The sequence below is a fragment of the Heliangelus exortis genome, chromosome 1 (assembly GCF_036169615.1).
Source record: "Heliangelus exortis chromosome 1, bHelExo1.hap1, whole genome shotgun sequence".
Lineage (NCBI taxonomy): Eukaryota > Metazoa > Chordata > Aves > Apodiformes > Trochilidae > Heliangelus > Heliangelus exortis.
The window spans coordinates 58,782,576-58,806,214 of NC_092422.1; the positions used below are offsets into that span (position 1 = coordinate 58,782,576).

The 23,639-nt window shown below is 36.4% G+C and overlaps 1 protein-coding gene across 3 annotated transcripts in view; it reads left to right on the forward strand.

Moving 5' to 3' along the window:
• Positions 1-23,639, forward strand: part of CUL4A (cullin 4A) — a 38,860-nt gene that overhangs the window by 8,386 nt on the left and 6,835 nt on the right. The window contains exons 5-17 of one of the 3 annotated variants that reach the window (XM_071743986.1): positions 1,412-1,485; positions 2,918-3,080; positions 4,586-4,675; positions 5,986-6,068; positions 9,772-9,839; positions 12,355-12,473; positions 14,562-14,754; positions 16,166-16,270; positions 17,998-18,108; positions 18,424-18,509; positions 19,509-19,616; positions 21,115-21,228; positions 22,400-22,505. In XM_071743986.1, coding sequence (XP_071600087.1) covers positions 1,412-1,485; positions 2,918-3,080; positions 4,586-4,675; positions 5,986-6,068; positions 9,772-9,839; positions 12,355-12,473; positions 14,562-14,754; positions 16,166-16,270; positions 17,998-18,108; positions 18,424-18,509; positions 19,509-19,616; positions 21,115-21,228; positions 22,400-22,505 — 1,420 coding nt within the window. Of the gene's footprint in view, positions 1-1,411; positions 1,486-2,917; positions 3,081-4,585; positions 4,676-5,985; positions 6,069-9,771; positions 9,840-12,354; positions 12,474-14,547; positions 14,755-16,165; positions 16,271-17,997; positions 18,109-18,423; positions 18,510-19,508; positions 19,617-21,114; positions 21,229-22,399; positions 22,506-23,639 lie in introns of those variants that run through there. The other 2 variants (XR_011725874.1, XR_011725873.1) reach the window with 2 other exon arrangements.

Sequence of the window (23,639 nt, forward strand, 5' to 3'; positions counted from 1 at the left end):
ACAATTCACAATCTTCGCTTTCTGACAGCTCCAAAAGCTGGGTTAATTTGTGAGCTTTTTTTTTTTTCCCCCCTCCTCTCTTTTTGCAAGGCAGAGGTGATTCTCCTTGCTTAAGGGCTAAGAAACAGGAAGATTAAAGAACTGAAACTCTGTCCTTGTTTCTTACCTCTGCAATAAATTATGTTACAGAAAAAAATCCTCTCTCAAAAACACCCCATGTTAATTGTCCCTTTAATTTGAATGCTTCATTATCATTCTAAACCAGCATTCTACAATGAGTTTTCATTGCATTGTCAAGTAGCTTTGGGTACAGATGCCCAAAATTGTTGAATTTCTATTCCCCAGTGGGGGATGGGCAGAGGTATGTGTTTATCTGAAATAAAAATGGAAAGCTTTATGGAAGCTATTCAAATTCAACAGACTGACAAAAATAGATTTGAAGTTTATTGCTTTGAATATGTAATTAAACTGGACCTGTGTTTTTATAATAAGGCCTTATAAAAAGTTGATTTTGCTTGCTTTAATTACTTTTGAGTGTTTTGGGGTTTTTTCTATGCTCAAAGTAACAACCTGTAGCAAATGGCTTTCTTGCCTGTGTGCTGAGTTAGCGCTTGTGGTATTTAAGTAAAAAAAAATCATGCTGACTGCTGTTTTATTTTAAAACACTTGGCCAGAAACTTGTCAGCCTGGGAGTTGCTACAGAAGCAATGGAACCTCTTAGGAGAGGAGTTAGGGGACAGCTGGGGTCAGAAATCTCTGTAGCTGGGCAGGGGTGAATTAGTTACTGACATTCTAAATTATGCTAAACTGAAAACTGAGTAGCCTTTTTATGAACAAGATTAAAATGGACTTTGTATTTGAAAGAATAATAACATAAAACCCCACTTCCTTGTATTTTTTTAATTAAAAGATTGGGATAATAAATTTTTATAGCTTCTTCCCCCTGTTAGAATTAATGTATCTATTTTTCTTATGAATTTTAGCCTCTAGCTTATATTATAAAAAGATCTGTTGTACAGTTTGTTGCGGTCTCTGTTTAAATCTTCTTTTTTAAAAAAGCAGAAACCATGGCAGCATGCTATTTCAAAGTGTTTACTGAATGCCTTGGTTATATTGCTTGAGCAGCTTATATATCTTAGTAGCACTAAAACTCATAACAGGCTAATAAAACTGTTTTGTTAATGTTTATGAATTCAAAAACTAACTTGGAATTGTTTGGTAATACTGTTTAGTAATAGTATTAACATCAATAAATTACATACCAGGCTGTAAAAGTTACCACAAAAGTTGAAAATACATGCATCAGCAATTAAGGTGCATGTCTATGTGAGAGAGTTTTTCAGAAGTTGATTTATAATTTAAAATGCCATGTGCTGGTGAAGAGAAAAACATTTCCTTTGTATATTTTCAGATAATGATCAGAAGCATTTTCTTATTTTTGGATCGTACATATGTACTTCAAAATTCAATGCTTCCTTCTATATGGTAGGTATCCATGTAAGTATTCCTCAAGTCTCTAGAGTTTTAATATGCTATTATATTTGTAAAGTTTGAAAAATGTTCCCTTTTTCTTTGATCTACGTAATAGGTCTCTAAAATTTAGTGTTAGTTTATGGCAATACATGTTTCAGCATATGTGTGTGTTATTTCCTTCTTCCCCAGGAATATTTGTTGTAAAGTGAATGTAGAAAAAGAAAAAGTTCTGTGAACATAGACCTATATAGACACCTATCAAGACATATATATATATATATTTTTGTAGTTGTCACAGCCAGGGTGAGACTGACTGTGTGGGGAAGCTCCTCAGGCTGTTGCTTTATGTCCTAGTTTTGAGAAAACTGAATGCTCTTGCACTTTTTTTTTTTTTTTTTTTAATAAGTTAGATACAATGACGAAGTACAGATCATCTTTCCAGCACTGGCCTTGAGATGAAAGCCAGCTCCCCTAGAGGCTGCAATACTGTCAGCACACTGTGGCCACAACTTCGGGCACTGAGTTTTTCACCATTCCTCCCGAGGGGGGTTTTGTATCATGGCCTGAGCAAACAAACCCAGACTTTTCTAAAAAAAATTTTGAAAATTTCTGGTAACAGTACTCAGTCTAAAGCAAAAAAAAAAAAAAGAAAAAAATGTGGTGAAGTGAGAGTGTGCCTTTTCCCTGCCTGTCTGGCCTTTGTGTTCTCAGGAGTTTCTCAGGCTGTCTGAGGAACCTGGCATCCTTGCTCATCCTGTGGACTTCTTCCTTACCACTTCTGCAGTAGTTTTTCTCCAGCTCTGTGTTGGACTCCCCTTTATTGAATGTTATTCAAGAAGTCTGTTCAAATTTTGTGTCTTTTTTTCTCATATTGGGAAAATACACATGGATATGTTGGAGATAAGTGTTATCTAATGTTCCTCTGTTTTCCTTGGCCAAGACAATGCTTAATAATTGCTTTCTTTGTGGCATAGAGGCACCATTCCTTATCATCTTGATACAAAACAAGAATCTGATGTAGGTGATCATAAGGTCCTAGACACAGGATTTGTGATTTTAAACAAATTTTATAAATTACACATAAATTGACTGTTCCAGGTAAACTTATGTTAGGGTGAATATTCAGATTTTTAAAATTATTCTTATGACAACAATTTTCTCAGTAAACAGCCTTATGTTTCTTACGTGAAATATGTACAGGGTGGTCACAGTTTTCCACTAAAGTGTTTGCATCTGGTAGCACATGGCCTGGTATTTTTATGATAATTCTTGTTACAGTTTTTTAAGTGGATAGTGTCAAAAAGTGTGACACTACTAATATGTTCTCCCTTGTATAATATGTATGTATCTTATATATTTCATATGTGTATATCTTTCTCAAACTGAGGTATAAACTTCTGAAAAGAATCACCAGTGTGATTGCTAATTTTCAATATTCACACAGGGATATGGGGCTAGAATTATTTAGAAATCATGTCATTAGTGACAAGCAAGTTCAAAACAAGACTATTGATGGAATCCTCCTGCTGATTGAACGAGAGCGGAACGGTGAAGCTGTGGACAGAAGTCTGCTGAGGAGTTTGCTGGGCATGCTGTCTGATCTGCAGGTGGGTACAGTAAACTTTACTACTAATGTTTAGAAATAGAGTTTGGACTTCTCTAGTTCATGTGTTGTACAGAAACTTTTAGACTGTGACAGTATTAGACTGATAGAGTTGCCTTTTCTTTACTTGGTGCACAGTCTTTCGTTCTCTGTAAGTGAGACCTCTGCCTGTTTTCCTTAGCTGACATGGTGACCTACAGACTCGTAATATTTTTGCAGGGTTTTTTGTATGTGTAGTATTTTTGTCTGTCTTAAACACCGGTTTAAGTGTTTATGGAACTTACTTTCTGGAGAAAGAGTACTTAAGCAAATCTTTTATGTATTGAAAACAATCTCCTACTCATTCCTGGTTTTTAGGCAAGTGTGCAGTTGAGGCCCAGCTGCTGAAAGTTGATGCCTGCTTGCATAAATCCTGTTCTATAGCTGTGTCCTCTAGTAGAGCTTTACATGTTTTATGCAGAGAATAGTTCCATATGCTGTTATGATAATGTTTTTCCAGTTATCCTGAAGGAAGGAAGGTAAGAAATGAAATCTAGTATTTGTTTCTATTGAACATAGAGTAATTGTAACGAGAAGGATGAAACAATGAGTTGATGTCTGTGATGCTGAATTAGTAAACCATTATGCACTGAATGCTTGTCAAGCCAGAGGTTTCATATTCATGTTTTAATGGAAAAAGATTCAAGGTTTTAGAAGTCCTTCAGGAAAAAAATGGTCAGAATTTAATGAATTTTAGAGCCCTACTGTATGTTTTGGAAGAAATATTTTCTTCTATTCTTCACCACACTTAAGGAATCTTTCTTTTCACTGTCCCTCTGTTTACATGTTATTCACTACTTGCCTTCTCCAGACTGTTTTAACCATTTTATATAGTTTTCCTTTTCAACTTAAATCCTTTCTATATTAACTAGTAATTATTATGCAGAATTTTTTAGATGTCTGTGTTTGTTGTTGGTGCTCTTTTTTACACACTTTATTCCTTCCCTGGAGAAAGAGAGTTGACCTTATTTGTTATAATTAATTTTTCCCACTGAGATAAACCTGAGAGATAAACCTGTCAGATCTGAAGATCTGTTTACTGAGTGTATCGTTATTTTACTGATGAGAATCACCTGTTTTGGGCCAACATTTCACTAGTTGGAAGTAGTACATTATTTTTCTTGCCACATAAGTATCAGTGGGAGTCTTATGCTCAGGTGGATTGGTTGTTATTGCTGTGTTATGATGGATACTGGTTTGGGGCTCTGAGCTTTGAACAGAAGCCAGTCAGCTTAGTTTGAGTACTGATGACTGAAACATGCTACTGCTGCACTGGGAAGCCAGCTTTGATCTCAGTCTTTCTAGAACCAGTGGGCAAACAGAGAACTTCTGTGTTAATGTACTTTCTCTCTGACACTTCTTTTAACTGTGTGCATTCTTGAGATTTTTACTTTCCATCTCTTCCTGACAACCAAAATACACTTTTACTGGCAGCGTAATGTGACTTAACTAAATCGATTTCTTGAGCAGGTTTACAAGGAATCATTTGAACAGAGGTTTCTGGAAGAGACAAATTGCTTATATGCTGCAGAAGGCCAGAGATTAATGCAAGAAAGAGAGGTAGGTGCATGCTGCAGACATTTCCTTTAATGTTAGTTTTACCTTCTGTGGGATTACCTGAGAACCTCTGGTAGTGCCATGGTGTGGTCACATTCAGTGAAACTCACTGGTACCCAGGTACATGTTGCTACAATAGCAAAGGGAAGAGCAGCCCCCAGATGGCCTTGGTGCTTGAAATATGTAATTAAGGCTGGAGAAACCAAATGGCATTCGGTGTAGCTAAAGTGACACTACCAGAAAGTTATTTCCCCATAAAGCCTAAAGTTGTGCCATCAGTATTATATTTGCCCACTAGCTGAAAAATATCCACTGGCATAATTTTCTATGTGGTTTATAGCCAAGCAAACCATTTACTTTTTCACTGGTATTTTGTTGCATTCATTTTGCTGTTTTGTTTCTTTTCCTTATGAGTTAAGAGACTTAAGACATTTTTATTTTCTGGGTTTTGAGATAAAACCATGCTCTGCAGTTGGCAGCATGCAAGTATTATCTCTGAAAATGTATGTCAAAAGGCGTGGTTCTTGGTGGTCTAAAATACAGTAGACTACCTTTATTAATTCTGTTTTAACAGAGTCACTACAAACATTTTGAAAATGACTGTGTTGCACTGAGGTAAAACCTTGTGTCTAATCCAGCTCCACTCACCTCATTCCGTGGCATTCCACTGAAACCTTTGTCAGAACTTTTGAAGCCAGTCTTATTGCTTTTGTATGCCTAGTAGAAAGCTCTGAAAAAACACAAAAGGTCTTAACTTATGCAGGGTATACATGTACATTTTAATGCATATGCACATAATCCATACACAGATATACATATACATGCATGTGTATGTTAGTGCATACCTGTACATACATGCATGCTTAGCTGTTGATAATTTGAAGTCTGAGTTTCATACCTGTGTCAGTGATAACTGTTCCAGCTCTCCATAGGGACAGATATCACACTGGAGAAACTGCCTATTGAAATCATAGAAGGATATGTTTCACAATAATGAAAATCCCCTCCATGGTAGCTTAAGAGCTAGCCTTACCCTGTAGGATTTTGAGAAAAAAATTACCTTCCTCTCAAAAATTCTCAGATTTCTCCTTTTTTGTTCCTGTCAGTCAAGTGTGGCTATAATACTTTTAATACCAAGTAACACTGTTTAATAAAAATACAGTTTATGTATAGTTCGTAACAACATTCTGATGGAATACTTCTTTCCAATTTGTGCTCTCTTTAAACTTGGCACTTAAAATAGTTGTAATGGAGCAAGATTACCTACCTTTCATACTTCTGAAGTTGAATTTGACATTCTCTTTTCTCACTAGGTTCCAGAATACCTTCACCATGTTAATAAACGTTTGGAAGAAGAAGGAGACAGAGTAATAACATATTTAGATCATAGCACACAGTGAGTACAAATTTTGTTACTCTTAGCATAAGTCAAGCATCCATTATAAAGAAAGGTGATACTCCATTGCTGTAGAGACACAGAGATTCTCTCTATATTATCTTACAGATATTGTTGACAGCACTTGTGATACAGCTTGGTTTTTTAAGGCTTTGTTTTTAGTAAACCTGATTTCTTTAAAATCAAAATATACTCATAGTAAGAGGAGAAAAATTTGTCCTGGATGATCTGAGTATAAATTGAAGTTAACAAAAATTATATAAAAACTCAAATTTGTATTATCAAAATAGTAGCTAATCTTAACTGTTTGTGTGCTGATAATAACTACAAATCACTTAAGGGAAAGAAAGATTCATTAGGCTAAAAAAAAGGAAAGGAAAAGTTAAGTCATGGCAATGGTGCAGACCATGAACATCACTGATAAGCAGCCCAGGATGTGAGTTTACAGTACATCAGTTGGAGTGCAGCTGCTACCAATGTATTGTGCAAGGCAGCTTGTCCCTTTTTCAGTCAGATGTTGAGTAATAGTGTGTGTTTTGCTAGGGTAAGAATGTGCATTCAGGAAGCACTGCAGAGTCAATGACATGCTATTGATCCACATATAATATGTCCTGCAGTAAGCTGTTCAGTTGTTTGTTTTGTTTTTAATAAAGAACATCACAGTTAATAAAGAATATAACATTTCATTTAATTTTTCATTTTCTACGTGAGGTATTGGTATTTCATTGAGTGTTGACAACCAAATAAAAATTTTCTTTTTAACTTACTATTTTATTAGTATACATATGTGTATGTATTTGCATGTGCCTTACACGTCATGGTGCAAATGCGAACTTGAATTCTTTTTGTAAATGCTGAAGGCAGGTGACTAAGTTTTTCAAACAAAATCAATGATATTAAAATGTATGGAACTATTTCTGTGTATAACATCAAAACATATATATATATATTTATTTACTATTTAAGTAAAAAAATTAGGTTAGTTTATTTTTTTATTTATTTATTATATTTACATATATATTTTTATATATATGTTTATATATATATATTTATATATATAATTTAGACATATATTTTTTTATTTATTTATTATATTTCCAGTGTGTCTAGATGTGCATCAAGTCCTTTCTTTGAATCCAGTCCATATTTAAAGGCTTGGAAACCTATTTATAGAAGGCTTGGCACTACTTTCCTTTCTTTGCTGTAAGAAACAGCAGTTCTTAAAATTAGTGCCCTTGAGTTGTCCTCAGGTCATGTTGTCTCTCCAGGTGTACATGAAAAGAGCAGAAAGGATGTTAAATTCACTTACTGGGTTTGATCTTGAGATGGAAATGATCCTTCCAGGACAAAGCCACCATGGGAAACACTGTTAAAAAAATGTCAAACCAGATTTATGCAACACATGAAGTGTGTGGTGTTGCAGCCCATAGAGGGATTTATTCAACCCGTCAGTACTTGTGTCTTTCTGGACAGCTGACCAGGATAGGCTTCTTTCCTGGTTGGCCAGTAGATGACTGAAGTAGATGACTTTGAGGCCATACAGAAGGTACCTTCAGGTCTTGTTCACCAGCTAGCAGTCAAGATAAGTCCTCATTCTGTCTGCTTCCTAGGAAATAGAGGAGGCCAGGAAGATGATCAGAGGGCTGGAGCACCTTTCCTGTGAAGACAGACTGAGAGAGTTGGGGTTGTTAAGCCTGGAGAAGAGAAGGCTCCAGGGACACCTTACAGCAGCCTCCCAGTACCTGAAGAGGGGCTACAGGAAAGCTGAGGAGGGACTTTTCACAAGGGCATGGAGTGACTGGATGAGGGGGAAGAGTTTTAAACTGAAAGAGGGTAGATTTAATTTAGACATTGGGAAGAAACTCTTTAGCATGAGACACTGGCACAAGATTCCCAGGGAAGCTGTGGCTGCCCCCTCCCTGGAAGTGCTGAAGGACAGCCTGGATGGGGCTTTGAGCAGCCTTGTCTAGTGGGAGGTGTCCCTGACCATAGCAGGGGGTTTGGAACTAAATGACCTTTGTGGTCCCTTCCAACCCAAACCTGTGATGATTCTATGAAATAGAGCTCTGCCCCTCAGTCTCCAGCAGATGAATTATCCTTACTTCCTTTGTAGGCAGAACAGGTCTTTTGGGGCAAAGCATGGTATTTATACAACCTTTGCTTCTTCTACAGTTAGAGACTGTCAGCAGCTGTACAGAGGAGTAGTTGGAAGTTTCAGGGAGTATGGAAGTGGCTATAAAAATGGCTGTATGTTTAAGACCAGGGGTCTGTCTTACTAGTTTTTCATGTTTCCTTATGACCACTCAAGAGAAAGAATGGAGTAAGTATGTGTGGTGCTCTGATACTCTCCTGGTATCTGCCTGTTTTCAGCACAAGGTATTTTTTTGAACCTAATGTGGTTTGTGTGTTTTGAATTATTCAATGGATCTCTTGTGCTGTCTCACTGGAATTCACATCAGCTTCTCCATCTCTGCCAGCACTACACTGGCCACCACATGATAAGTTATCTCCTTTTGTTTAAATCTGGCTCCCAGTATCATCACTGATGTCCTCCAGATCTTACACTGGAAGGGAAAGGGGTCAGTCAGTTCCTTTCCACGTTTTCCCTGCCTGTCAATGCACTGTATCCTGGGTAGGTCATCTCCCTCCTGGAAAAAAAGAGCCTTAACACACTCCATCAGTTGTTTCACTCCATACTGCACTCCATACTTTGCTCATCCCTATTCCCTTCTCTGAACCTTCCCAAATTTGAACTTAATCTTTTGAGATGAAGGGACAAAAATCATATGTTGTGCAGAAGGTCAGGCAGATCATTTGTGAGGTGTTTCAGGTAAGGTGGTGCTATAACAAAGATGAGGACATGAAGTGGAAGTGGAAATAAATGGCTTCCATCAAGGGTCAAGCACTTCTCTTCTAGGAAACCTAAATAAAGGGTTCTGAGAACCAGTTTTGTAAATTTTAAAGGAGAAAGAACTGGTCTGTCATATGGTAAACAATGAAAAAAGTTTAAGTATTTTTAATAGTTATCCCTTTGCACTTCAGGCATTTATTTCTTCTTTTAGGCTATAAAGGATGGAAAGAAAAATTTGCCATTGTTTTCTAGCCATGTCTGAAGTTAATATATCAAACAATTACTTCAGTAACAGTAAAAAGTAGGGGAAAATCAAGGACAAATTTGAAATGTTTTGCAAATTTGAGTTATGTGGTTCTAGTAAGTTTATGCTTATGTATGTATATAATGCAATGGGATAAAAAGTTGCAAGTTTTTAATAACACCAGCATGTATTGTGTTGATTTGGAGTTCAAACCTTTGGAGGATATTGTTGTGTTTGTTATCTTGTTTGTTTCCAAGAACATGTCAATGTTGCTTTTTCTCAGAAACATATATGCAGATTCTTGGTATGTAAGCATCTCTGTTCTGCTATGTAAGAGCTTGGTTTTTAATATTAAAACTGAATCTTGTTTTTAGTTGCACACATGACATACTCCCTTCTTCCTTGACTTAGATCAGATGTGACACTTTTGTCTTAATTTCTAGCCCCTGTTTTAAATGGAAAACTGGTGATTTTTTAAATATCTTTAATATATATATATATTTTTTTTTTAATCTTTTATAACCTTCACAAATTCAAAAATACACTGACAAGTTGCAATTCCCTTATACTCTAGTATTTCTTACATACCTTTCTTGCCTTTTTTTTAGGAAACCACTTATTGCCTGTGTGGAGAAACAGCTACTAGGAGAACACTTAGCAGCTATTTTGCAAAAAGGTAATTTTAAAATATTATGTAATCTCTGATAAGCAACAGATTCTCTTACTCTGCAATAACTATAGACTCCACAGCTTTTATTTAAGGAGGTACATTAGCCATGGAAAAAAATACCACAGGTACAGAAAGCCAGCTTTATGACACTGCTACACCCATCACGACAAGTAACTTGTATGTGTGGAAAGAAATAGTTAAAATATAATTCCATATTTTTAAAGATTATTAAACCCTCCCAGTCTCTTTTGATTTGCAGCATTGATCCCTAAATGATCCTTTTCTTTTCTAGTGCTAGGCATCTTTTTAAGCCTCAGATCTTCTACTAAATTGTTCTTACATATCTGTTTCCTTTACTGCTGCAAAATAGAGGACCCTAGCAGTTTCATATCTCTGAGCTCTGTCATGTCCTTGTTTTTAACAATTTTGGTTTGTTGTGCATAGCACCTTCTCTTCTTCCATTGTCCTCCTTTTAAAAATAGACATATGCTCACAGTTTTATCTGAACTACTCTGAGATTATTTCACCATTTTCAATAAATTCATAACAATAAGCATGATTGCTCTAGTTTAGCTATTCTTAACCTTATCATAAACAGGAATAAGGGATAATTAATTGCTTTGTTGATATATGTCAATTTTTCTTGCTTTTTAATTCAAGTATTATTCTAAAGTAACTTTTCCAGTAACATGTTTGTTGGTTGGTTGGCTTAAAGAGAAAATATCTGCTCTTGTTTTAATTGGAACTTTTTATTGATTTATAATGCAAATGCACGGTCCATATAAGTATGGAGAGAGTTGCACATTTTTCTAGCTAATATGTTTTAGGACTAAGTATTGTTTGATCAGCTTTTGTGTTCTATGTCTGCACTTAAAAAAAGTGTAGCATCATTCTACCCACATAACTTCCTGCATTCATTTGATCCAGGGCATTTTGCAATCCACCTGTGAAAGCCTAATATTTAGTCCAAGCAGAAGATACAGCTTTTTGTAGATTTTGTTCCTTAGAAGTAGGCATGTGAAGTAGTCAGTTTGATATGGTGAGGGGGAAGCTTATAAATGCAGAATATGTATAAGAAACTTTTTATTCTTACATTATTACAATTGCCATTAACTGGATACGGGTGACTTTTTTCCATTGTGAGTATAATAACATTTTCCAAGGCTGTGGCAATACTTTCTGATAGTTGTGTGAAGCCTTGTCTTAAATGACTTTCCTGTACATATTTTTCATTTTTCAAGTATGTGATAAAATACTGAAGTCACACAGCTCATATGATAGGGAAAGATGGAAGGTTAAGCTTCATAGTCAGGCTGCAACAAAGCAGTCAGTATATTGGCATCTTTAGATGAATAGGGGGTGATGCTTGGATGTGAAGGAATGAGCATTTCTTAATTCCTTGCTCAGTGCCAAAAGAATACCAATTACATGTGTTGAAGACTTTGTAATCTGTCATTTTACATAGTTTTAAAATATGTCCATATTTCTCATATCTCAAAAGTTAAGGCACACCTCAAAGTTTAGGAAAAATGTGATTCAAAAGTTTACCTGACAGAATTCTTGAATGTTGGTAGTCTGAGTGTGTAAGTTGTAATATATAGCTAAAGTATTTTTAAGACTAAAAATATAGTAGAAGTGGGATAATTCAGTAGTGACTGAAAATCCTTTGTTATCTAATAAAGTATGAAAATTGGAACTAATGAAGTCTGTGTTGTGAAGGGGAACAGTTGTACAAAGTCACCTACACTGATGATGCTGGTTGTCAACCTCTGTTAAAGGAATCTTTCTGTTGTTTTTTTTTAAATGCCATAAATCTTTGAAGCTACCCTCCCATATTACAACAGCCTCTGTCACCAACACTAGACAATGTATCACTGATTACACTGGGACTCTGTTCATCATGTTCTCAGATGTAAAAAGGTGTACCTAGCTGTTACCCTTCAAAATTTGCCTTGTGTTTTGCTTCTCCATTCCAAGGCCTGGTCTCATGTAAGGTGAATTGACAAAGGCAAAAGTTGCTTGGAAGAAATTTGTAGTCTCCATTTGTGTGAGTGTAGACAATTCATGGCACATTTTTAATCTAAAAACATGACTCACCACTCTGCAGAGCAAAAAATTTTGCAAAATATTCATCTTTACTGGGGCAGCTTATGTAGTTTATTGTTTTCTGACATTCTCTAGAAGTTATGTGAGATCTCTTGATTAAACTGTACTCTTAAAATCAAGCATAGATGTTCTGTAAGAGACCTACAGACAACACTTTGTTAGGAAGGCACTTCAGCTGAAATAGTTTTAAAATATTATTCCATAAATTATTTCAGCGAGTTTAACCAAGGGGTCATGTTAACCCTGAGCATATCACTTGCTTTTGGAAATTTAGTCTTATAAAAATCCACACCTTTTAAACACGTTGGAGAGTCTTGTCTTTTGGTGTATTCCACAGAGATTTTTCTAATATATTTCTACTGTACTTATGCAACTGTATTCAAATTTGGTCTTTCTTCTGATTTTATTTTATAAGGACTTGATAACCTGCTTGATGAAAATAGAATATCAGATTTGACTCAGACATACCAGCTGTTCAGCCGGGTAAAAGGTGGGCAGCAGATCCTTTTGCAGCATTGGAGTGAATACATCAAGGTACGTCAAAGTTCTCATACTAATGTGGAAGTGCAGATGAATGTTTAAGGTATTGTCATTGAAAAGTTTGCCATCATCAAAGTTGTATTTAGATGTAATATAGATTTAGATTTCAGATTTGGTTTGCTAGGAACAAGATGCATGTAGTATGCTGCCACAGAGAATTTGCACTCCAGTGCTCTTGCAAGATGAAAGCAGGAAAGCTTCACAGAAGGTACTTCTCTCCAGAGTTGATAATTCCCTATGTGGTTCTCTGCCAAACTGTCCACGTGTTCATCAGCCTTCAGGATTAAGTGCTTATCAGTTCATTTCAGAATTACCTTTCCTGCACACCCTTGTCTGTGATGCACCAGTACCACAGAGCAGTCTCACCTCTGCCCCCAGAACCAAGGTGGAGTTTGCTCCACAGTGTTTTCCTGTGTACCCATATGGAGGCTGTGGATCCATAGGCTTCCAGGCTAGTTGGACAGTTTGCTGTGGCCAAGGAGTGATCTTCCTCCCTTGCTCCCAGATGAAGCTCTTGGCTTAACCCTTGTGCTGCCTGCTGCTCCATGGACTCATTTGTGAGCTGTTTTAACACAACTCCTGGGCAAGGTCAGTTTTATGCCAGGTTAGTGAGATAAAGTGGCTCACAGAAAAGTCCTGGTGCTGCCCAAGGAAAGATGCAGGAGTTCAGGATAGGTAGGAAAATAAGAGAAGAAGGATGTAAAGCTCTTCTTTCACATCAGCAAGTTGAGTTGGCTCATACCTTATGTTCCTCAGAATCAGTTGTTTTATGGCTTTGTTTTTAAGTATTTTTTTTTACAGACTCAGAAAGCTAGAAGTCATTTTATATAGTGTAAATAAATCTCCTCCTTTCAAACAATCTGTATGACAGAGGGAGGCTTCAAGAACATTTATCTTGTGAGCCAGTGTAAGAAAAAACACTGAGTGCATGTCCCATTACTGGGATGAAGGTCTGTGCTCTACTCTAGTCATGTTTTTATGATTTCAGGAGTGCCAGTTAGCTTGCTGTAATTCTGTTTGCTATTTGCAGAACAGGGGGGATGAATGTAACTGATAGAGACTGTGTGAGGTCCAAATGCTGTGTTAATTAAGGAGAAAATTGTGCTAAGTCTAAGATATGGTAGACTGGATGACATTCAGAGGTCACTTCTGTGAATCTGTGGTCTATATATTGAATCTAAGGACCTTGGTCAGCCTTGTGTTTGTCTTGCTTTAGTTTGAAATGTTACTTGAGAAGGATCTCAAGGAAAGATAACTAGATATTGAAGTGGAAATTCTGAGGTTTGGGAGGGATTTTTCCATCTCTCTTTGACTCTTGCTTTGGCTGTCATACTTTAGCTGGTGAAAATATACCTGTTGAATACTGTTCTGCCCTTACTGTGCAGATATTCCTCATTCTCACCTTGGAAAACTGAACATTCTGTCTAGGGTGCTGATCAGTGTTACTACACAATTGTAAAACCCTCTTGTACAGGTTGTTTGTGGTTCATCAGACAAATAGTAGTGTATCTCTGACTTTAAGATAATAGAGGTAGGAACAAGAAAAGAAAGTCACAAGAAAAGAAAGTCGAGTCTGACTGCTTCTTGGAAATGGGAAAGTTTTGTCTTATTGCAGGACAGCTGGGTGTTTTTAGTCTTAAGCCCTTGCTCAAAGAGAAATCTTGGAGTCATAAGCAACGGTTGAATTTTCACCACCTGTTTTATCAAGAGCTCTCTAGTGGATTTAACATTACTGAGGCAGTTTCCATATAATTTCTTTTACGTACATCATGTAGTTCTGTATCTAACTAAACGTGTGCATCATACAGTCATGTCTGCTGTGTATATTTTTTTATTTTAACTTCTGTTTTAAGTGTGTATAATCTTTAGGTCAAACACTAATGTTTGAAATCCATTAATGTGTGTCTGCATTTTTATTTGAAATTTCAATTCATCTCATTTTTTGAAAGCTTGACATCACATAAGTAGCTCTGTGAAAAAAATATTCTTCCTATTGATAAATTTAATGAGGGTGAATGTGTCTGTTGGGGGAGATAGGTAGCACTCTAAAGTATTTTATTATCAAAAGTGTTTGTTTTACAGAACTTTGGGACAACAATAGTGGTTAATCCTGAAAAGGACAAGGATATGGTGCAAGAGCTACTAGATTTTAAGGATAAAGTGGACCATATCATAGAAGTGTGCTTTCAGAAAAATGAAAAATTTATAAACTTGATGAAGGAGTCCTTTGAAACATTTATCAACAAGAGACCAAATAAGCCTGCAGAATTGATAGGTACACAAATATTTTTCTGTAAAATATTTCAAAAATCTGTAGAAAGCATGATAAGACAATGCTGCTGAGTGTGCTAGTGCCATAGTGATGCAGTACGCATTCTGCTTTAGGAGACTTGGTTTGGGGACAGGAGGCAAAAGTGAAGTTGGGAGTGTTGTGGGTTCAAAAAGCTTGGGTGTGCTGTTAGGTGTGTGTGCAGCATCCTGACAGAGCCTGCCAACCTCTGCTGTCCCTCTGCTTTCTGCACGGTGCCTGGTGCTAACAGCTGCACAGGGAGTGGAATGCTGATGCTGCGAGGGGAATAAGTGGCCAGGGGGAAGCTGTGGCAAAAAGAAGGAAACTGCTTTTAATTGGGGTAGTAGATGAGTTCCCTGGATCTTACAGAGCTCTGGGATAGGAGTAAGTACAGCCCATCCACCTTGAAGGTGAAGCTGGGAGAACAATTTTAAAGCCTTTAGATACAAGGAGGTTTACTAGAGGGGGAAATGTCATTGCCTTGAAGGGGGAAGTAATAAAAAAAGATAAATAATAAGAACATCTTAAAAGTATTATTACTGGCTTTGTCCCTGGTCTGGCAAAAGCTGTTCAGACTCTTGTTTTGCCTGGAGCCCCCGGAGCTGAGGCATTTTACATCAGGAGAGGATCCTGTTTCCTAGGCTGGGTTTTTTTTGTCCCTCTATACATTCTTTCCATGTATACATACAACTTATTTTGTGGCTTCCTTCCAAAACCAACCTTATGTAGGGCAAATTGCAACACGTGGTGATCCAGGTTAATGCCACGACATGGGTTGCTCTCATTTGTGGATTGTGCTGTTTTGGCTACTGCAAAGGTTTCCTTCTTACACAAAAGGTTGGATGAGGATACTAATATGGCTTAATAAATACTGAGTTAAACTCATGGCTTAACCTTATTTCTGGCATTCTGAAGCTACTAACTAGAAAGCATTGTTTGAGGTGAATTTTTGGTATGTTCTTGCCAAGGGAGCATGAGGGACATGGTGAAGGTCTACAGGAGTACAGTCTTCTTTGTGTTGTTTGTTTCTCTTTCTCATAAAATACATTCATATGCATTGCACACTTCCAAAACATTGTCTTTCAACAAGTAATGTGCTTGCTATGACTATAACACAAAATGTGGGAATTTATAATGCATTAATTGTAATGATTATACAGTATTATTTTTTCCCCTTGGACAATTCAATTTGTTGATATTTTTCTATTATGGCTGTAGTACAGTAGGGCTCTATCATTCCAATGAACATAGGGATGGGGAAAAGGAAAACAGAAAATATAGTGCTTGTCCTATATTTTAATATCTAGTGATAATCCTAGTGGGAGATGCTTACATTGGTAATTTTAGTTGGTTTCTTTTTTTTTTAAAGCTGCTAAACTGTTTTATTTATTTGTAGCAAAATATGTGGATTCCAAATTGAGAGCTGGTAATAAAGAAGCAACAGATGAAGAGCTGGAAAGAATCCTTGACAAAATTATGATCATATTTAGATTCATTCATGGTAAGAAATACCAGTCTGCAGTTTAAACAATTGAAACTGTTTTCCTTCCTACTAGCAAAACTGCATTCCTCTGAGTGTAAGAGATCTTTTTTTAGCATGCTTGACTTGGTCTTAAATTCAGGTTGCCTTACATGTGAAGAAGCACAATAAATACATCAGGGAGGACAAATTTGTTCTATGGAGACTGGCAAGCTACAGAGCTTTTACAGTCTGTGAATGGAGACCTGAGATTTAGAGCTTTTGGTGGAAGGTTTTTTTCACATAAATTACCCACATTTGTAACCACAACTTCTCTAATGACAGAGAACAGAAAGGTTAGTACAGATTTTATGTTCCCTGCCTGCTTCAATATGTCATAGGTGCAAAGTGCATTTAAACCCAGCAACTAATGACTTGTTTTGCTCATCAGGCCTGAGAAGGTCTCAATAATGAGAGAAAATATTAATCCTCTGGTTTACTGCCTTTGAAATGCACTTCCATAACGTATGTTCCTATTGAAGCAAAAGCCTTGAATGTGTTAGGAGAATTTTTTTTTTCCTATGTTGAATATGAGAAGAAATATGTGGTTGAATCCCATAGAGGTACATGGTCACTGTTATGAGGGAAGTGGGACATGTAGGCTGACCTGGGATGGAATAAGCAGGACCTACCCAATTCTGTGTTAGTCTGTTCTGAGATCTCTGTGGTTCTTACCTTTTAAAATCCAAAACAAGTAGGATATAATGGGAAAGCAGACAAAAAACAGTCATAAAGTAATATAATTTGTGTCATGATGTCTGTCAAAAGCAAAGGGTATTGGATGGAGATAGTGAATGAAGGCCGTATCGCTGGCAGTTTGTCAGCCTAAGAAATTATTGTCAGTAATCTGAAATTTTGACCAACTTTTTTTCTCTTAGCATTTTTTGTAGTACTGAGCTAAAAGTGCATATTTATTTTGATATGTCCAGCATGTCAAAGTCCTTTGAAAAGGAGATGGTAACTAGTAGTTAATTTCTGAGCACTGGACTTTTCAATAATATCTCAATGGCTCTTGAGAAACAGCACTTTATCAGGGAAGGATGGAGTGCACCAGAGATACTGCTACAGGCACTTTGAAAAGTGTTTGCAAGGAATTAGGAGGGGCTGCTGTAGGCAGCAGAAAGAGTGCCTTGAATTAAGGTGAATTTCTTCCTCTTGACTGAAACAACCTGCTGGTATCTTTGCACTATCCACAGAAAAGGCTTGTGGGAGCTCTGGTTTAAGGCTGTGAAAGCTTGTGGGTGACTGTACGAGTTCTTTATTTCAAATGTCTACTGACAAACCCAGTGAGAGGAGTTTGGTCACTTTTTCTTCATCTTAGGCTTTCAAAGGTTATTTTGTTCCTGCATAGGAGCTCCTTTCCTTTCTTTAATTATAATAAATCTGATAATTGGAGGGAGAATATTCTTCTGTACCCTGGAATAACTTCATGTGGCTCACAGCTGATCCAACAGAAAACACAAGACAGCCTGTGTTCATGGGGAAAAAACCAAAAAAAACCCAGAATTAAATATTTTGCAATGTATGTTAAGAAAATAACTAACATAAAAAAAAAAAACTAGTTGTCTCCACATTGTTGTTATGTAGGAAATACTGTTCTGCTGATGCTACATCATGAGAAAGGCTCATGTCACAAACCTAAAGTGTGATGATGCAAACAGAATGTATTATTTCATTTGCATTTTATTTTTGCTTCAATTTCTGTACAGGTAAAGATGTGTTTGAGGCATTTTATAAGAAAGACTTGGCCAAAAGACTGCTTGTTGGAAAAAGTGCATCAGTAGATGCAGAGAAGTCCATGTTATCAAAGCTGAAACATGGTAGGTGTCTTCAGACATGTTAAATTTTTATTACTTTTTGGCATGTAAATTGGAATCCTTATTTTCTCATGCTTTAAAAAGTGAAAAGCCAGATTTTAAGTAACAACTGAGCATATACAGCTCAGCAGGAACAATTGGGCTGATCTCTAAGATAGGTGACTGCTTCATTTCATGGTCCTGCTGAGGAGCAGAATCAATCCTTAAAACACCTGCCTAGATGTGGGTGCTCTGGTTTGGCTGTCTCAGGTTAAAACTTTATTGCTTGTTCTGTGCTTCTTTGTAATTATGGAATCTTTGCTTTGACTCATGTGACAGAATGTGGTGCTGCTTTTACCAGCAAACTGGAGGGCATGTTCAAGGACATGGAACTGTCAAAAGATGTCATGGTTCAGTTTAAGCAGGTACATTTAGCTTCTGTTTGCATACTAGAATTTCAGTAATGATGAAGTAGTACTTAATGGTTAAGCTAAAATTAAATGAGAGCTTTTGAGCAGATCCTGGCCATAGTAACAGAGTCTACTTAGAGTTCTACTTGTAGAACAGAATTTATTTATTATATATCAATTCAGATATAATCTTATTTTACCGTTTTATTTAATTCCTTTTAAAATAAATTACATTCTAAATGCCACATAGTAATTTAGTTGTCTTATATCCTTTAAAGTCCATACCCCTTCATTAAACTGTTGTTTCTCTGATGAATTCTTTGTGGATGACCTATACCAGAGAATCTCCCTGAAAGTTGCAAAGTGCACAAAACCCATGTATGCTTTGGCACAAAACTTCCAACTTGTCCATGACCAAGGGAATGCTTGGAAGAAATACTGAAATGCTTGCCCTGTTGTTGCTCTTCTCCCTGAGTTCCTGTTTTGGAACCTTATTGAAGAGGGTATACTGGGGGAGAGATCTGTCCCAGAACACCTACTCCTGTTATAAAATACACCAGTGCTTTTCTGTCCCAGACTTTGCAGCCTGGCTTGGCTGTTACAATGTTCAAACTATAAGAAAATCTATTGTCTAACAGATGTGTGGCAGTCCCAGGGGATCTTTTTGATCTTGCTGTTCTTGCCCTGGTTTCTGATCAAAAGCTTTCCTTCGTTTTATTTGCATGTGATTCAAATTCTTTTGACCTTAATACCCTGTAAAGACAGTGCTCTAGGATACTTCAAAGCATGCTGTGCTTTTATTTTTACTTCCAACCTCTTGCTCTGTTTTGAAATGGGGACAGAAGCAATTAATAGTAATGAAAGTTAAGATTTTGGTAGAGTGTGTCTAACCAAGAATATGGCCTTTAGACATTTTTCATTGTTCTAGCAGCTTTTAATTTCTAATTTAAATATGTATATTCTCTAATTTAACATGGAAGTGGCATACTTGAATTTTTTTTTCTTGTATTTTAGTATATGCAGAACCAAAGTGACCCAGGAAATATAGACCTGACAGTGAATATATTAACAATGGGGTATTGGCCAACTTATACACCTATGGAAGTCCACTTAAATTCAGAGGTTAGTGTTTGCATTCTCTTTCTAAATGCACTTCGTGGAGTGGAATCATAGTCATTCTCATGGGGTGAACTAATGTCTTCATTTAATGTTTTTTCTGCTAGATATTTAAGAAGTTTATCTCATTTTAAAGTTTCCAAATTTGAAAAAAAAAGTAGTGTATAAACCCCACTTTATTTTGCAGTGGTTGTTTTAACTTCATATGATTTTTTTCACCTTAATAATACAATAGTAATCTAAAATTAGTAGTAAAATTAAATCAGTGTTGTATTTAACATTGCAGTCAAGCACTTAAAAGTTTACAACTTGACAGTGCACCTTGATTTAGTCAATCTTTAACTACATTGGTTAAGCATTTTGATCTAGACAATAGTTGTTACTGCATGTTCTTTTTTTCCTGTAAGATTCTTCTCTTCCCTGCCATGTGTCTCACAAAACTTCCTGCTGCATTTAAATGGCATTTCATAGAATCATAGAATTGGCTGGGTTGGAAGGGACCTCAAAGATCATCAAGTCCAACCCTTGATCCACTACCACTGCAGTTACCAGACCATGGCACTGAGTGCCACATCCAGTCTCTTTTTAAATATCTCCAGGGACGGAGAATCCACTGCTTCCCTGGGCAGCCCATTCCGATGCTTGATCACCCTCTCAGTAAAGAAATTCTTTCTAATGTCCAACCTAAACCTCCCCTGGCACAACTTGAGACCGTGCCCTCTTGTCTTCCTGAGAGTTGCCTGGGAAAAGATTGCAAAAATCTCTCAACTTGGAAGCAAAGCTCCTATCAGTAGTGATTTAAGCTAAAATAGAGAATCCCATTTCCTGCAAAGCCTTGCTTGATCTGAAATGTGGAAAGCACTTCAGAAGCTGAAGTTGGTAGCAAGATTCCCAGTCAGTTCAGTAGCTGTGGAAACTTTCATGCCCTTGCTTCTGTGGCATATTTTCCTCAGTAACAGGCTACTTCCTAAGGATCCAACCTGAGCAACATATAATGGAAATAAGAGGGTATAAAGTACAGGAATCAGACATGGATATGTGCAGAACAAACTAAAGGAAGAGCTTGGGAATCGATGGTAATTGTCAGTATCTGGATGTCAGATGTATGCTTTTTCTCCTGTAGTTTCTTGATCAGATTCAAAGTCCAAGAGGAAACCGGTATTTATTTTTGAGGTTTAAAAACCTTTTACAGGGAGTTTGTTTTACTTAAAACAAATGGACTCTTTCCCCCCACCTCCACACCCCACCCCCAAAAAAAACCAAACCAAAAAAAAGAGGGAGGGAAAGGGAAAGAGGAATTAAAAACTGTATTTGAACAAAAGCTTTCTTTTGTGCATAATAATAACAGTGTACTTGAGTACAGAATTTTGCTCTTTGGATTTAGGTTTTTGTGCAAACACACTTATGAAATGTTGTTGAGGAGAACCAAAAAATGACATGTGAAATCATCCGGCATCACTTCACTGGTATAACACTAATAAACTTCTCTCTCTTTGCATTACAGATGATAAAGCTTCAAGAGGTATTTAAAACCTTTTACCTAGGAAAACACAGTGGTCGAAAACTTCAGTGGCAGACCACTCTAGGGCATGCCGTCCTAAAGGCAGAATTTAAGGAAGTAAGTTTGCTTGTTTAATGCTTACCCTGTTGTGATAAAATTTAAGTCAATTATTTGGAATCTAGTAATGTAATTTTTTTATATAAAGACAGTAACATTTTTTGGGAGAAACAATCACAACTCAGTCCTGTTTCGTATAGAAAGTAGGCTTTTTGTAGTTAAACTGAAATACTACCTATCTAAGGGAAGACAACAATGCCTTTTTGGGAATATTTGTATTTGTTTGATAGGAATTGTTGCTCATTCAAATAAAGAAAACAATAATAAAGAAGGAAGTTAATGAAAGGAAAAGCATCATTTTATTTTAATACTGAATTGTTTTTTATCATAGAAGCACTGGTGACACTTTTATAATGCTTCACTGATGCAAAAAGAGGCTGAAGAGTGTTAGTGATGTAATGACTGTGATTCAAATTTAAATGCTTGTTGAATTACTAAAGTCTTAAGTAGCCACATTGTTTCTTAATGTTGTTTTGTCTCATGGGATATCTTGCTAATAATGCAGCTTAATTGAGCCAGAGCTAAACCCCCTCCCCAAAAAAGAAATTATATTATTTCATATTCACAGTGAGTTAGTAAAACTGTGAGGTTTAGGCCCTATATAAGAGCAAGATGGATGGGTTTATTGTTGATAGACAGAAGTGTTTGCAGCTGTCTGAAAAGTTTGAGTTATTTCCTTTTCATTGCCTGTTTGTACAAACATTCTGCTACAGAAAATACTGTCACTCTGTATCATGGTAAACCAAAATTATCTTTTGTTTCTTTCATATTTGATCCAATGCCAAGAATTCTTTTGCATTAGTTTGCTCATCACTGTAAAATGAAACTTGGGTGAAGTATGAAGAGATTTGCTATTGATGGCAGCAAAGCCAGATTTAATATATTGTATTAAAAATTAAGTAAATGATGTGAAGCAAATGCAATTCCATTATCATGAGCTTCTGCTGTGTGCTGCATTGCTACTGTTGCAGGAGGAAAAAAAAAGTTTTTAAAATAGCCTTTTTTTCTCAGTACTGCAGTCAGGCATATTATGCATGCTAGGCATTCTAAAATGTATATCTCATTTTATAAATAGAAGAAAATTTATAGCTTCTGTGCCTCATCAGATTTGGGAAATACAATAGAAAATGTTCTGATTATTACTTTTAATTATTTGATATTTGTTTTTTAGGGAAAGAAAGAATTTCAAGTTTCGCTCTTTCAGACATTAGTGTTGCTGATGTTTAATGAAGGAGATGAATTCAGTTTTGAAGAAATTAAAATGGCCACTGGTGTAGGTATGGAAGAATATTTTTTGATTCTTAGATTTATGGCTCAAGTGATTGCCAATTATCATTTACTGTGTCAAGGCTGAATTTTAAGAAATTTGCTACAATCATTAGGGCAGACTGTATGAGCCAATAGTATATAGACAATAAGATGAAGAAAACACATTACTGCTACTTGGTGTAGATAAAATAGATGCTTCACAAAATGAAGAGTAAGAGCTGTGTAGTGTATGGTGCTCCTAACAACCTATTAGATTTACAAAATCTATCACTGCAATTCTTAAAATTCAAATTATGATAAAGACTGTGTGTACAGATTATTTTTGTTCTATTTCAGTTTCAAATACTATATTTTGAAAATTATCTGTTGTAGAATGGTCTCATTTGAGGGTGTGATTCAAGAGAGTATTCTCAACTAAGTGGTACTGAGAGCTTGCCCACCTGTTTTCCATGACTGCTGTAGGAGTGCCAGTAAAAATTATTTACAGTAGATTTTACAGTAGATCTCATTTATTAGGAAGAACAGTATCCTGTAGGGTGTATACTTTGTAGCTGTCTCCCTCTGCACTTGAAACCTGAAGGCAGAAAGGACAAAGTAAACTGTGGAAAAGGTATTGCTTTCTTTTTAACCATTTGCAGTGTCTATTTTCTGTGTTCTTACACTCTTACATGATTCCTTTTGAATTTTTACACTTCCTTGAAATAGTCAGAGCCAGAATATAATCTCTTATAAGAGGAGATCTTGTAATCTCTTATAATCCTTATAAGAGGAGAATATAATCTCTTTACTCTAGAACTTCTGCATCAAACAGCAGGTCATGCCCAGTAGCCCTTCACATACTGTATCTTAATATCAACCCAGTACAGCAACTGCTGTAAAAGTATTCGTGTATAAACATACACAAGTACTAAAATATTGTAAATATATTTACTAAAGCACTGTAAAATATGAATATCTAGAATCCCTGTGGCAGAATGATGCACTGAAGAAGGCAGTGCAGCCCAGGTGCTCCAGCTTGCCAGCCTCAAAGCTTCAGGTTGCTTAGTCACACACTCCATTTGTGCAAATGGAGCTGCAGAAAACTCCTGGCCTTGTGAATGGTAAGCACTGGGGTCATCCAGAGAGACTTAATAGGTCAGAGT